The following is a 15,779-nucleotide window of genomic DNA, read 5'->3' as shown; positions in this document are numbered from 1 at the left end:
CCATTAATCGCTGAGTTCCTGCATATCAAGACTCAGAGTGCACTTGCAATTTGGGGACTTTTCTAGAAGAGGCCCTGCTAATTTCCACATGACACCGCATCACATTTCACACTGTTGTGGTATTGTCATGAATTATGAATTGCACTTTTTTAATAGATTATATCGTTATATTTGGATAAAGTTTGCGTGTTACCTTGCAAAAATTTAGCTGAATACTGCTATGAGAAAATCCAGTATATGTTAACATTATTTTTATTAAATTCATGCACAAGTTTATACAGTCCACACATTCCAGTAACAGCATTTGATGTAACCGGCTAGTCAGCCCTAGGCCCCACACACCCCTAAGGCCGCCTATGAATGTAACAATCATGCCTCTGTGCTTTCTTAATATAGAATAAGAGAAGAGAAAAAAAAATACAAGCTAATTAATTGGGATCATTGTTATCAATTGTCACTGATTGTGAATCTGGTTGAAGCAAAAACCTGAAGCCACAGTGTTCCCCCAGGACCGAATTTGAGAAACCCTGGCTTAGTACATTTTGATATATATATATATATATATATATATATATATATATATATATATATATATTCATTGCATTCGTAGTCTGTGTCACAATCTGATTGTATGGGTGGTTACCTACCAGGTAACGCTTGTGGTTGGTCAGCAAGTCAGCTAACAAGAATTAGGGCGAAACACGTGTCGCGTACTATTTGCATTATTTGACAGTAAACTATTTCAACCATTCTATGATCTGCTTCTCGCAACTGAAATGAGGGCACCGTGGCGGATGTTAGCCGACTTGCTGACCAACCACAAGCGTTACCTGGTAGGTAACCACCCATACAATCAGATTGTGACACAGACTACGAATGCAATGAATGTAATTACCCCGATCTACATGCTGTCAAATGAACGAACCACACGCCGTAGCGCAGCGTTAGAGGCTTCGCCTCTGGCGCTGACATTCGATTCCCGAGAGGGGATGCAGTGAGTGTGTACGCCTGATGAGCCCAGAATTAGGGCGAAACACGTGTCGCGTACTCTTTGCATTATTTGACAGTAAAACTATTTCAACCATATATATATATATATATATATATATTTTACCAAAGTTAGCTTTCTAATTTCTATAGAATCTGGGAAATAACAGTTCACTTAATTATCCCAAGAGTCCAATTAAAAACAAATGCTGGTTGGAACAAAAACCTGCCGCCACAGGGAGTCCTCAGGACCGAGGTTGGGAATCCCTGATACAGATAATTTTTCAGATGTATAAAAGCATGAAGACCTGAGTTGTGAAAGGCATAGATATCTGAAATCTGTTAACATCTGGAAGTGTGTTTCTAAACCAAGAATCCAACAGAACGAGATGTATCCACAGTCAGTTTAACTCATTCAAACAAGAACTCAGGTCTTCATTGTGAAAGGATGGTGGCATAGCCTACATGCCTTTAAAAAACAAAAATCAGCAACAACACTACGCAACAAAAAAACAAAGGGTGCAAATTATGTAGCTTGGCTAGAGATGCATGCCTTCCTTGTAAATGAATGGGGACACAGTTATCACCGAGGTTGACCAAGCAGCCGCGTATCATTCTAACGTGCTTTGTACATGCCAGCAAAACAGATGATGGTGGGTCATGCACAGGCAATGTGCCCAAGTAACCAGTGGAAGGCACAGTGAAGTGCTCTGCAAATGTGAAAGGAGGAGTAGCGATTTTTGCTACCTCGTTTTGTGAAAGGTCTTCCTCATCTTTGCTTTGGCTTTCAGGGAACTGCTTCTCCTGAGAAGACATGAGCCTAGCCGAGAAGAAATGTGAGGTCTCCTCAAAGTCATCCCGGCCTACTTCAGGCAGCCTGTCCCGGTCACCCAGTTCTGACATGCCTTTGGAAAACTCTTCCACGCCAGTGTGTAGATCCATGATGACAGTGAAGTCCACCTCGGCCTCCAGACTTGAGGTCGAGCTGACGGTGATGCTAGAGCACTTACGCTCGATACCCAGGTGAGTCTCCTTTAGGTACAACGTCTCCCGCTCCTGGTCATCCTCCGAGGCTGAGCCTGGACGCCGCTCCCACGGCTCCCTCTGAACAAGAGACCGAGACACAGTAAGAAACATGGAAGTGAGCGAGACCGCCATGTCATTGCAATCTGGATGGATGGAGGTGATCAAGAATGAAGACAATGAGGGTGATGGATGATGATAATGAGGGGTAAAGCTGATTGGCTCACAATGACCATCATCACTGTTAGGCTTTCTAGAGCGGTGTAGCGTGAGCATTGCTAAGTTACTGTACCTTTGTTGCTTAGCTTTGGATTTGCTTTATATGCTCATGACTCTATAGTCCAGTAATGGAGCAGCTCAGACAAAGCAAAGAAGACCTTGAGCTGAGACCAAGCAAAGTGCCACTACCTGCTGTTATCATTAGCATGTTATTAGCATTATCTGCCTCAAAGTTAATACTAAGCATCATCAGTCACATTCATTTAGCAACATAACACAGTCTAGAAATCTTAGCTTAGGATCTATTTAAAAAATAACACGAGTATAATGAATCATTATAACCACATTGTTGACTCATAGAGCCATTTAGGCTAATGCAAGGTGAATGAGCCATAAAATACAGAACAAACACACAGTGACTGGCAGACTATAAGCACAGGTGATGAGAAGAAGGTCAAAGGGAGAGAAAAAGACAGAGAAAAGCAGCGACATTGCAAATTAAAAAAAAAAAAAGATAAATACAGCAACCTGCGATTCATTGAATGCTTCTTCATATATGGCGGGTGCAGAGAAGGGCTCCTGCAGAAGCAATGGAAAGCGGGTGAGAGTTAATCAAGCACAGCCCAGGCAACAAGAGCAAATCGAGCTTAAAGACCACTTGTCAATTTCACTGATTCAGCAAGTCCACCGACTTCCTTCTTTGCCCTGATCATTTGCAAGAGAGGATTGTCACAGAAAGGTACAGTAACTGTTTTGTAAAGCATGAGCTAATGATCAGCTCGTGGCACAACTCAAAAGGTTGTTTGTACTCGTCAATCGGTCAAAGCGTTAGTACAGTATGTACCACATGGACACACGTCTCTGAAAGAGAAGATTAAGAGCATGAAAACTTTCAATTAGAGCAGGCCTTCGTGACCAACTTTTATCAATTCATGAAATTTCCAAAAAGAGCATTGAGAGTTCATCATAAAAGGCCTTCCAAGTTCTACATGGCACCTCATCGCTATGTTTCTGGTTCTGTTCATTTATGTGAAAATGCCTCGGTGTCACCATCCCTCCTCATCGTTAACAGCTTAATGGGCTTAAAGTGGAGAAAGACAAACAAATCCTAATTGTCTTTATCTTTCACTACTAGCACATAGACTTATCTCGCTCACTTGGAAGAACCTCACCTCTTTTATGTCAGTGGATAACTGATGTTCCATTTGAAACTGGAAAAAATCAAATTGTCAATCACAAGATCTGTCCAAAATTTTTTTTGGCAGGATCTAATCAATAACATTTTAGAATAATCTTCTGTATTGGGGTAATGGATACTCTTCCTTCCTTGCTGCGTTCATAGATTTGCTTTGTTCGCTGGCTCTCCTCTCTTTCTTATGGGTGGAGGGTGTATTTTGGTTTTGTTAAGTTTGATTTGATTCTATGAATTGTTATTTGCTTTAAATTGAAATCAATAAAATATATATAAAAAAAAAAATTGTGTGAAAATGTGTTTATATGTTATATGTTAGCTGTGCCCTGCGGTGGGTTGGCACCCTGCCCAGGATTGGTTCCTGCCTTGTGCCCTGTGTTGGCTGGGATTGGCTCCAGCAGACGCCCGTGACCCTGTGTTCGGATTCAGCAGGTTGGAAAATGGATGGATGGATGGATGTTAGCTGTGCCTTCATGTCATCGTTGACAAGTTCTAAGTATTCAGTTAATTGATTTCTCATGCAGGAAAGAATGCCTCCACACATGGAATAATGACAACAATTTCAAAAATATGAGTATTAACAGTGGAATATATATTGTCACACACGTGTGCATGGGGGGCAACGAAACGGCTTGAATGAGGGCAACTCCACACCAGACCAGGGGATGGTGGAGTCCAATAAACTCCTTCTCTCTTGCTCCGCAGACCAGTTACAGGAAATTCCGCCTGACCCCAGTGACGTCATTTCCGGTTCCGGCCCCAATTACCTTATTTCCATTTCCAACTCTGCTGCCTCACTTCCTCTGCCTGACCATAAAACCGCCATTTTGTTTCCTGCAAATCAGATTCTGTTTTGAACTAATGTTTGTTAAGACCATTCAACTCAATCTTTGCTTTTTTTTGACAGCCTATTTTCAAGTATATGGGTGGCTGCCCCCAAACTTTTCTGTGGCATTTGTCTGTTCAAGTTCAAGAACAAGTTCTTGCCCTGGCTGTCTGGTGGGGTGGCTTTCCTACTTGTTCACCCCCAAAGTACCACACGCTCCTCTTTTTCAATTCTCCTCTCTCTCCCTCTCTTACAAGGCAGAGTAGTGGCTCTGAGGCTAGGGCTCTGCGCTGGCAATCGGAAGGTTGACTCTACTCCATTGGGCCCTTGAGCAAGACCCTTAACCTGCAATTGCTCTGTCCTGGCTATGACGTTAATCTACATCCAGCCCTGCATGTAGGCCCGCAAACCTGGGGGTTGGTGGCAGAATTGGCACTCCAGCCACCATAAAAAACTTCACACCAGTTTCATTCCAACTGAACTAGTGTGGTGCTGAGGTGTCACCTGTTGCATGGCTGCACTGGGGTCCTTAGTTGGTTTGTCATGTGGCGGGTGCGGCAATGTGCTGTATCAGTGTGTGCTCCTAACCACTCTTTTTCAGTCTGTCTGTCTGTAGACATTAAGCCTTCATCCAACTCCTACTGTGTTGATGCTCTACCAGTGACAAACTTTCAATTCCTGTTCCAGAGCTACTTCAAGTATAGTATATGTGGCAACCCTCTACATCCTGTACACCAACATAGCAACAAAGTACACTTTATTGGGTCATGTGGTTCTTCATAGAACTATTGCTGGGCCGCAGGGCTGTCTTAACAGCATCATAGGCCCCCAGGCAAAGTAGTGCGCTGAGACCCCTGTTATGATAGCAAAATAGAAGCATACATAGTCTCACGCATACACGCATAGGGAGCCGCTTAAAGACCTGACGAGCAACATACTTTATCGTGCCAGGGGACAAAGGCAGGGTACTAACCTATCTTTCTTTATTTCCAAAGAATAACCGATACAACGCCACCTTGAATTCACACGGACTCCCTAACCACGTGCCATCTCTTCCGCATTCCTTCCTTCCCTCTGGTTCACTTCTGATGATGTCATGACTCCCATCCATCACCACGGTTCCTTCCCAGCATTCCATCTGCCTATTTCCAGTCCCACCCCATAAATTGTCCCCATACGCCTTTCATTCTGTCTGTTGTTGTACTTGGAAAGTGAACTTGATCTACAAACTTGCAGTACAGTATACGGGGCTGGAAAAACCCCCAAACTTTATGCTTGTTTTGTGTTTCTTTTACAATAGGCATAAGAAACATTGTGGGCCCCTATGGTCCTGGAGCCCCCGGTTAGTGCCCATTGTGCCCGTATGTTAAGATGACCCAGTGCAAGGACGGCCAACTCCGATCCTGGAAGGCTGCAGTAGCTGCAAGTTTCTGTTCCAACGCAGTTACTTAATTAGAATCCAATCCTCACCAATAATGGATCTTATTTAATTTCATGGCTTATACAATTTCTTTTGTCTTAATTTCATTCACCTTTTACAATTCCTTGTATTAGGAATTTGCTTATTTTCGCATACCCCTTGGGGTCAGCCATTGTACAGTACACCACCCAAGTGCAGGTTAAGGGCCCTGGTCACGGGCCCAGCAGAGTAGGATCTCTTTTGGCAATAAAATGGATTCGAATCAGCAACCTTCCAGATACCAGAGCAGATCTTTAGTCTCAGAGCTTGTTAGTGTTTTAACTCTACCATGTCAGTTCAGTCTTAAATCAAAGATTTTTTTTCCTTTCTAATGATACATTTATCATCCAAGTGATGTGAAGATGGCTAATTTTCAGTTCTTCACTTTCTCTTCACTTTACAGTAATCCCTCGCTATATCGCGCTTCGACTTTCGCGGCTTCACTCTATCACGGATTTTATATGTAAGCATATCTAAATATATATTGCGGATTTTTCACTGCTTCATGGATTTCTGCGGACAATCGGTCTTTTAATTTCTGGTACATGCTTCCTCAGTTGGTTTGCCCAGTTGATTTCATACAAGGAATGCTGTTGGCAGATGGCTGAGAAGCTACCCAATCAGAGCATGCGGTTAAGTTCCTGGGTGCTGATTGGCTCAGCGACAGAGCGCAGAATTCGATTCCGCTTTGAGTTAACCAGGAAATGTCGTCTCGCTCATTCAGCATCAACGTGTTTCGCTGTGTAAAGCATTAACTTTTGTGCTCTTTTGTATTTATCTTTGTGCATAGTCAAGCCCTTCGTTATGGCTCCAAAACGATCTGCTCCTGTTTCTGATTCAGGGGCCATGCCCAAGCGCCAACGGAAGATGCTAACGATTGCCAAAAAGGTAAAAGGTTTGGATATGTTGAAGGACGGGAATAGCTACGCCGCTGTAGGACGCCATTACGGCATCAATGAGTCCATGGTTCGTTATATTAAAACGGAGGAGAAGAATATAAGAATATAAGATTCACTATGGCTGCATTATCCTTTAGCCAGGGCGTGAAAAGAGTTCTAAGTGGATGTAATAAGACGGTAGTCCGGATGGAATCTGCTTAGGGATTTGGACTGAAGACTGCTGGAAGAAGAACATCCCCTGTAACGTTCTCCTTTGTTGAGCAATAAAATTAAGCTCATCGTTATCGGACAAGTCGTCGTGTCATTGTTGGTGAGTAGCCATAACTAATTTTCTACGCACTTAGTACATGTACGTACGTTTAGTGCAACTGTACACACATTTTACTGTATACAATTTTTCTTGCATTGTACGTATTTATTGCTGGTGGCCTGTCTATCGTAATGGCTGTAACCTATGTGATATCGGAGACGCTCGATATCTTTAAAATAACATTTAGGTTTTACTGTATGTAAACAGAGTGTTTACATACATAATTTCAACGAATCTTACCTAATATCTAAGAGAATACAAAGGGTTTATGCTGTATAATTGTGTGGAAAATGTTTATAAGAGTGTGGGAGAGTTTATAAGGGCTTAAAATATATAAAAATAACCATATAAACATATGGTTTTTACTTTGCAGATTTTCACCTTTCGCGGGGTGTTCTGGAACACAGAACACAATGGTGGTAATGGAGACAAGCTCGATGTAGAATTGCAGGGTCCTTTGTCTTTTGCATCTTATTGCTAATAAGGAGTAGTTAAATGAATGAAAACAGGCTGTTTAAAGCTAAAATATGCAATTAAGGGTTCAAAATCTTAACAAGCGAGACCACTAAAATGAACCAGAAAAATATCACTTGAGCAATAAGTGTTTTCTCAGCAATGAATGGTTTCTCATGAAGCAATTGGGTTGGAACAAAAACCTGAAGCCACTGTGGCCCTCCAGGACCAGCAGTGTTGCTCAGCCCTAATTTTAAAGGGTCTGAGCCTTAAATAGCAGATCAATTAAACAAAGTTAATTAGTAACCAAAACTGGTCATTAATTAAGAAAATGGTTAGAACGAAAACTTGTAGCCACTGTGGTTCTTGTGGCTCTCTAGGATCAGAGTTGGCCTCCCATGAACTATTTCTTGACAAACAACCATTTTGTTCTGAGAACAGTTCTTTGCATATGAAGTTGGTTAACTTTGTACTTTGAAAAACTTCCTAATATGCAGAAAAAAACTGAAATGTTTAGTGTATGGGAGGCTTTTTTTTAAGAAAATCTCTTACTGAATGAAGCCAAGGTCCTCTTAAAATCACGACCCATTGGCATTTCAAAAAACTGTTGCCACCTAGTCATGATTATTTATTGTACAGAGCCTGTTATGATTCTAAACACATAAAGGTTCTTTCTGGAACGTTCATATGGATCGGTCTTTTGGGAACCCTATGGCAGCGCTCTGAAGAGCCACCCTGGCACCTTCCTTTTTAAGAGTGTAAGCGTATTGTCTGGCAGTCCCTGATGTCACCTCATTTTTGATTTAAAAGAAGGCCAGGCTTCTAAACCAGTTGCCTGCCTTGCTGTTCTTTTTTAGTTATGATACTGTAATTAGCACCATAACAGGAATGGAATTAATGTTGACACGAGATTTTCATTATCGAAGCATTAAAAGTCAAATAAAATGTTAAAAACTGTTGAGCATAAAACAAAGAACTATATAATTTTGCACTGCTGAGGCCATATCTGGAGTACTGCGTGCAGTTCTAGTCACCACACTGCAAGAAAGACCCAACAGCACTTGAAGTTGTGCAGAGGAGGGCAACCAGGTGCATCATGGGACTTAAGGACATGTTCTACTGGGACAGACTCAGAGAATTAAACTTGCGGAGGAGACTGTGTGGAGACCTAATTCAGGTCTACAAAATGCATCGATAAAGAAGATCCAGCAGAATTCTTTAACATACTCAGACGCCAGTGGAAATTAAGGGGAAGTACATTTAGAAAACGCTTCTTCACATAGAGTTGTAAGAATCTAGAACAAAGCTACAAAGACATGGAGTTAAAGCAGAAACCTAGACAAGCTTTATAGGGTATCTTGATGAAATGCTGGGACAGCTGAGTCATTCGAGTGAACTTGATAGACTAAATGGTCACCTCTCATTTTGTCGAATTTTCTATGTTTTTACTGTTCTTAAGAGATGTAAAAGCAAAGACTGCAATTGTTAAAGATAATATACTATTGTCAAAACTAAAAACGTTTATCAAGAATCTCATTCAATGGACTACAGCCATCTCACCTGCTCTTTGGCACCACCTGAAGCATGTTTAGGCCCGGCCTGTACTCGAATGGGAGACCCTCTAGTAAAAGCTTGGTTTGCTGTTGGAAGAGATTTTGGTGAGGCCAGCAAGAGATGCTTACCCTGTGGTTTGTGTGTGAATCCCAATGCCCAAGTGCAGTGACTGGGACACTGCACTATAAAAATATGGGATCAGGCCCGGAGTGGCTAATCGGGAGAAATGGGAAAATTCCCGGTGGGCCGGCTGGGTTTATGGGCCGCGAGGGCCGGTGTTAAATCAGAATCAACATACATGTCACATACTATGCTGCACCTACTGCTTCTGCACTCACAGGTACAGCCAGCCAGCGCTCACTGTGAAACCTGCTTTAACGTGTGCCATGTGACCACAACCAGCCAATCACACAGAGGCTGGTGTGCAGGGCTGATTGCCTGTTACCCAGAGCCTTATAGTAGAGAGGATCTGCAGTTACCGAACTACGTTCCTCTGAGAGACGCCCGAGAGTAGATGGATGGTAAAAAAAAGCAAAGGTGGTGCTGAAAAGGCGAGAATAAAAAAACGGAAGGCGTTTGAAAATGACGCGGCCAAATGTGTCAAACTGAGTGGCTTTTTAATTAAAAACCCTCGGTTTGAGAGCAAAAGTCTAAGTGGAGACGGTGAAAAAAGTAAGTAAATTACGAATTTGCAAAGCATTTATTCGTATCACACAGACTACGTTATATGCCATATAACGCTACATAATTAATTTACATGATTCATAAACTTAAAACAGTAATTTACAAGCAGTGCTGTATTTTGTTTAGAGCACTGCTTACTGTGACACTGATGCCACCTAAATGAGACACTTTTGTGGTCCTCTAGCCCCTCAGCAGCAGCCTCCATCCCAATTTGCTGCTGGTGATACTGAAGAGCCAGAACCAAGCAGCAGCAGCCATAAAGCCTTCATTTCAAAGAGAGCAGGTAGGATTACTCTCTGAGTGAACATTGTGATAAAGTTTATTATGTATTATATGCTGTAAAATTTACTTATATAAAACGTGCCCAGAGATTATGAATGATTTTGCATCACAAATAAAACTTTCTAATTAAGGTCGATTTAGGCTAAAAATGTTTACACTTTTTATGTGCCATCAGAAGCCGAGCCAAGGGGGGGTGGGCCTAGTGTGTCCACAGAAAGTGCTGCTGTCACTGTGAAGGCTTTAGGTGAGGAGCTCATTCTAGGATGGATTAGTTCAGTGTCACTATAACCACCTTTTATGCCTCATATTACTACAGACTGATTATACTTTTTCTACATGTTAAGTTTGTAAATACACAAAATCCACTACTGAAAGTGAATGTGAGATTTGCAGTGATAAAAATCTTAATTGTTTTGTTAAAAGCGTGTCATTTCCCTGTCAATCTTGCTAAAGCCTTACAGAATGTTGTTTTTTATTGTAATGCAGGTGCAGATGAGTCTCATAGGGATAGGGAAACTGAGGGAAGTGTGAATAAAAGAGAAGAAGAGTCCACTCAGGGGCAGATTAAACAGGCCACAGCAACACAGCAGCAGAAATTAGAAGTTGAAACTGTTGATAACTTTGATTACTTTGCTCGTCCTCAGTTACTGGACATAAATGCATTTTTTTTCATTTCATCCACAACAATCTCTAAGTTGTCCTATACCAAAAGTTTACAACAGAAAAGATGGAAGCAACCATAAATGGTCGACTTTCTGTGAAAACAATCAGTCTCTCTACTGTACTGTATGTCTGGCATTTGCTTTGTTTTCTAGTGATTGCCCTTTCCATGGAAACATGGAAATATGTTCACCAAAGAATAGAGGAGCATGAAAAAAGTAAGATGCACAAAGACAGTGCAGATGCCTACCTTCTGAAAGCACAAATGGCAGATGTCAGAAGCCTATTGATCAGCAACCAAATGTCATCACATGTTGAACAAGTTAAAAAGAAACGTCAGGTGATGGAGCGTGTAGCTGATGTTATAGAAGTTATTGGCAAATGTGGCCTTAGCTTCAGAGGTAATAAAGAAGAGGCTGCTTATAGCTTAGAAAACATGCTGTTAACCATGGAAATGTCCTCGAACTGATTTTGCTATTAAGCAAATATAACGTTTGCCTTCAGCAGCATGTAAATGGCTGCATAGAAAGTAGCAAAAAGCAGCACGAAACTGGCGTGCGGGGCAGAGGCTCTTTAGTAACCCTGCAGTCTAAGGACATGTTCAGCAAAGTTGTGGATGTAATCAGTCAACTCATAAAGAGAACAATAGCAGAGGAAGCTAGACAGGCTGGTGTGTTTTCTATTCAGATAGATAGATAGATAGATAGATAGATAGATAGATAGATAGATAGATAGATAGATAGATAGATAGATAGATAGATAGATAGATAGATAGATAGATAGATAGATAGATAGATAGATAGATAGATAGAGAGATAGATAGATAGATAGATACTGGTTTTAGTATAGTAGGCAGGATAGATAGATAGATAGATAGATAGATAGATAGATAGATAGATAGATAGATAGATAGATAGATAGATAGATAGATAGATAGATAGATAGATAGATAGATAGATAGATAGATAGATAGATAGATAGATAGATAGATAGATACTGGTTTTAGTATAGTAGGCAGGATAGATAGATAGATAGATAGATAGATAGATAGATAGATAGATAGATAGATAGATAGATAGATAGATAGATAGATAGATAGATAGATAGATAGATAGATAGATAGATAGATAGATAGATACTTTATTAATCCCGAGGGGATAGACACAACGCAGGATATCAAATCTACAGACCAGTCCTCTATCTTATTTAACTACAGTCATATGAAAAAGTTTGGGAAGCCCTCTCAGCCTGCATAATAATTTACTTTCAACAAAAAAGATAACAGTGGTATGTCTTCCATTTCCTAGGAACATCTGAGTCCTGGGGTGTTTCCCGAACAAAGATTTTTAGCGAAGCAGTATTTAGTTGTATGAAATTAAATCAAATGTGAAATGTAAAGCATAGAAGGAAGAAATTTATGTTGTCATAAAAGACAATGTGTCATTGCGTCATTTTGTGACTCATTTGCTTACTTGTGAAAATAAATAAGAATTTGTAAAGTATTATTTCCATTAATCGGTAAGTGATATTTAAGAAAAACTGTTTTTTTTATATATAGATATAAATATATACTATATATATATATACACACAGTGGAAAAGGAGGAACCGGAGGTGTGAAGCCCACAGACAGAGACGTGAGCCCGTGTGCTCACGTACGGTGATGGGCCGCCCTCTCTGGTGGCAGAGGGAAGCCCTGAGATCAGCGGGGAAGACAGGAGTGAGAGCGATCCCGTTAGACAACCCAAAGAAGGGGGCATGAAGGCCGTGTAGCAGGTGCCGAGGTTTCAACTGTCAGGGTGCCGGATGAAGAGGGGAGTGTTGGCCCTTTGGCTTAGTGAAGGACACCAGGCAGTGGCGTCAGGGCAGTATCTCTGCCCCTGTTTCTGCTTTCTGTTTTGCAGGACCGGGCTCTGGATGAACGTGATTCGGACTCGCTTCATGGGAGGTCTGCCCTCGGGAGACGGGCTGCTGCGCCCGACGGGTCTCTGCTGGCTGAGGGGCAGTGTGGCAGGAGGCTGGGGGCCAGACCCAGCCAGGACACCTAGAAGGATGGGGAGGCAGACTATACATCCCCTGGGCCACAAGGGGGAAACCGCCCTTGATAGTGTAGGGACCACGGGGAGAAAGCGTGGAGGCTCAAGCCCACTGGGACCCGTGGCCATCACCTGGGGGCGCCCCGAGCCTCATAGAGCCCAGGATATCTGCACTTCCGCCACACCTGGGAGGGTTGATGGAGGACCTTCCAGGGATGCCCGGAGTGCTTCCGGGTGCTCATGCGGCACTTCCGCCACACCAGGAAATGCCGCCGGAAGAACATCAGCAAGCACCGGGAGCACGTCTGGGTGACTATAAAGGTACAGTCGAGCTGGAGTCGGGTGCTGGAGTAGGACGAGGCTCTAGTGAGGAGAGGAAGGGCGTCCCATAGACATTGAAGGTCCATAGAATGGTGTTGTGGTGAGGGAAGCACTGTGTGTGTGTGTGGGACGTGGGTTTTGGGACCTGTGTTATGATAAACGTGTGTGTTTTTTAGAACTGCTGGTGTCAGTCTGTTGGTGTCCGGGCTGGTTATCTCACAATATATATATATATATATATATAGAAGAGAAGGTCTGTGATACGGTTTGCATATTTTCAGCTGGAGATCCACAAAGGGAGAAAATGAATCACATATCATAAAGTAGTTTTTATTCCTGAGCTTTCAGCCCCTACCACGGGCCTTCATCAGAGGATAATGCTTAGACTTACAAGAATCAAAGGCAATATATAGCAAAAATTAGGTGTGCTGGCTAGGTCAGTGTGTACAAGGGGGAACAACCTCAGAGATCTCTGTCCAGAAGGGCGCAGTCCTAGGAACAGCTAAGATACTGCAAAGAACCCTCAAGCTCCCAGACCTCTGGTAGAGAACCGGAGCTTGAAGTGAATATGCAACCACCCATGTGAAAGAAAGGGTGAGCCGAGAGTTTTAAATATAATATATGGGTGTATACTGTATATACTGTGCCGGTCTGAGGCATGAAACTCCTGGGCTGAAAATGAGTCCCACTCCGGCCCTGATTGGCATCGTCTTTTGTATAAGAGATAAAACGAAGGATCTATAGAAATGAGCAGAGTTTTTCCTGATGTTCTTGCTAAATTGCCCATCATGGCCTAGTCATTCTGGCCCTCTAATCATCCCCTGTCTCTCCCTCACCTTCACCACCTAATAGCTAATGTGTGGTGAGCATAGTGGTGCAATAATAGCTGACGTCACTTCATTCAAGTAGATGCTACACATTAGTGATGGTTGAAGTGGTTCCCTACTGTTTATGTAAAGCAATTGGCAAAGGTTAGAAAAGCACTATATAATTGTAATTCATTAATTAATAAGTTTTTGAACCGGAAAAGTAGTTTGGAATAAGGATTTGCTAACAGTTGTTCTGAGTTACCTGCAATCTCAGACAGAAGAGATGAGACATCAGAGCCGACCTTTTATCCCATCGCAGGCTCTGATGTCACACCTCTTAGCAACCAGGAGTCACATTTTAACGACAGGACTCACAGAACAGCAGCATCTACCACCTAAGAAAACTTTTCGATTCAAAAACTATTGGCAAATTTGGACTTGTCATGCTCCCAACCCCATAACAGGAGCAAAAATCCAGAAGAAAAGAATAAAACTTGAAATCAAATCATGGCCGAAACTGGCTTATCTGAATTCTTGTGCTGAGAGGCTTAGAACATTTTCAATGCTCTCTTTCTCATGGGTGGGGTTGATTTGATTGAAACCTAGTTTTGTAAAACTTGACTTGCTTGTATGGAATGTTTTTTTTTTTAATAAATTCAATAAAATGTTAAAAAAGAGAACTCTTTCAATGTTGAATGTTTCCATCCACAACCTTTCTGCTTTTCTTTCTGATTCTGTGAGTAGGTATACTGCCCCTCTTATAACAACAATATTGATAATACACCATAAAATCAATAAACAGTTCAAAGGAGGAGAGTCACTGTGGTATAGAGTTAAATTGCTATTAATCCATATAAAATATTGAAATTAGTTTTGAATTTATGAAACACTTTATTTCATTAGAATAGAAGCAACTTTTAGTCAGTTACTGCTATGTAACAAGACCTTATACAAATCTTTGTTTGGTCTTAATAAAGTTTAAAAGGCACCAATGACGATTGTCCTATAGAATAAGGGCAACTTGTAGTGCATCTGTTAGTCAGTTATAGATACATAACACTTAGTTTGGTCTGAACAACACTTAAAAACAACCAATGACCACTTTATGGCCTAACAAAAGGGCATCTATTAGTCACTCACTGGTAAACTGGTACAAGACTTTAACACAGCCCTGGCAAGTGACTACCAGATGCAATATAGTAAAGTCCTGAACCTCAGGAATGACTTGGGCTCGGAATTCTATGTGATTTTAGTTAAGCCGGAGTCAGACTCAGGGTGACATTTAATGATCTGCCTTTATAGTGTTAAGCCTGAATAACTCTCAGGACAATGTTCTGCTGCCATCTAGTGGATAAAATAACATTAAGCTGAAAAAATATTTCTATGTGTTTTGCCACTCTAAGGTAAATTAAACTTAAATCAGAAGCTGTAAAGTGAGTTTTAGAACAAACTGAAACTGAGCCATTAGTGGAATGAATTGACAGTAATGACAATGTGAATTGTTCATTAGACATTGACACGGATAGTGAAACTGATGCATACAGCATTGTACAACTGAACTTTCTGGATATGCCCGGTGAATTTGGTCACCTAAAGGTTCAACGTACTACAAGTAGTTTCCTCAGTAAAAGTCAAAATAATTGCAGTCAAGTAGAAGGACAAGAAATACATGAGCCCCACTGTTCACAATGTAGTAACTGTTGTTAAAGTCAGGGAAAACGTAGAATGCAGAAGTCACTAATTGTGGTAGCCTGTGGTAGCCTACAATAACACTAGCGCTGCATTGATCATGTAAGTACTGACATCCTACACTCTCGTACTCAAGCAACAGGAAAAATATAATAAGAAAAAAAAGAAAAAGAAGCAAACATATTCCTCCTCAGCTTTGATGTGACGTAAAAGTATTTCGAAAATCTGAGGGATTCTGATCTATCTATCTATCTATCTATCTATCTATCTATCTATCTATCTATCTATCTATCTATCTATCTATCTATCTATCTATCTATCTATCTATCTATCTATCTATTATGGCCAATTGAAGTTTGACAACCATCTTAGGTTCT

At 41.4% G+C, this 15,779-nt stretch overlaps 1 protein-coding gene across 16 annotated transcripts in view; it reads right to left on the bottom strand.

The window, feature by feature from the left end:
• LOC114659554 (band 4.1-like protein 1) overlaps positions 1–15,779 on the bottom strand; it is a 357,357-nt gene that overhangs the window by 43,033 nt on the left and 298,545 nt on the right. For 8 of the 16 annotated variants that reach the window (XM_051932524.1, XM_051932518.1, XM_028812112.2 and 5 more), the window contains one exon: positions 2,758–2,808. The exons of 6 other annotated variants lie outside the window; for them this stretch is intronic. In XM_051932524.1, the coding sequence (XP_051788484.1) occupies positions 2,758–2,808 (51 nt within the window). Of the gene's footprint in view, positions 1–1,997; positions 2,092–2,757; positions 2,809–15,779 lie in introns of all 16 variants that reach the window. 2 more of the 16 variants (XR_007935962.1, XR_007935961.1) reach the window with 1 other exon arrangement.

This window comes from Erpetoichthys calabaricus, chromosome 10 (genome assembly GCF_900747795.2).
Source record: "Erpetoichthys calabaricus chromosome 10, fErpCal1.3, whole genome shotgun sequence".
Lineage (NCBI taxonomy): Eukaryota > Metazoa > Chordata > Cladistia > Polypteriformes > Polypteridae > Erpetoichthys > Erpetoichthys calabaricus.
Note: the sequence above shows the minus strand (reverse complement) of the source record. Positions and strands in the feature narration are given on the sequence as shown.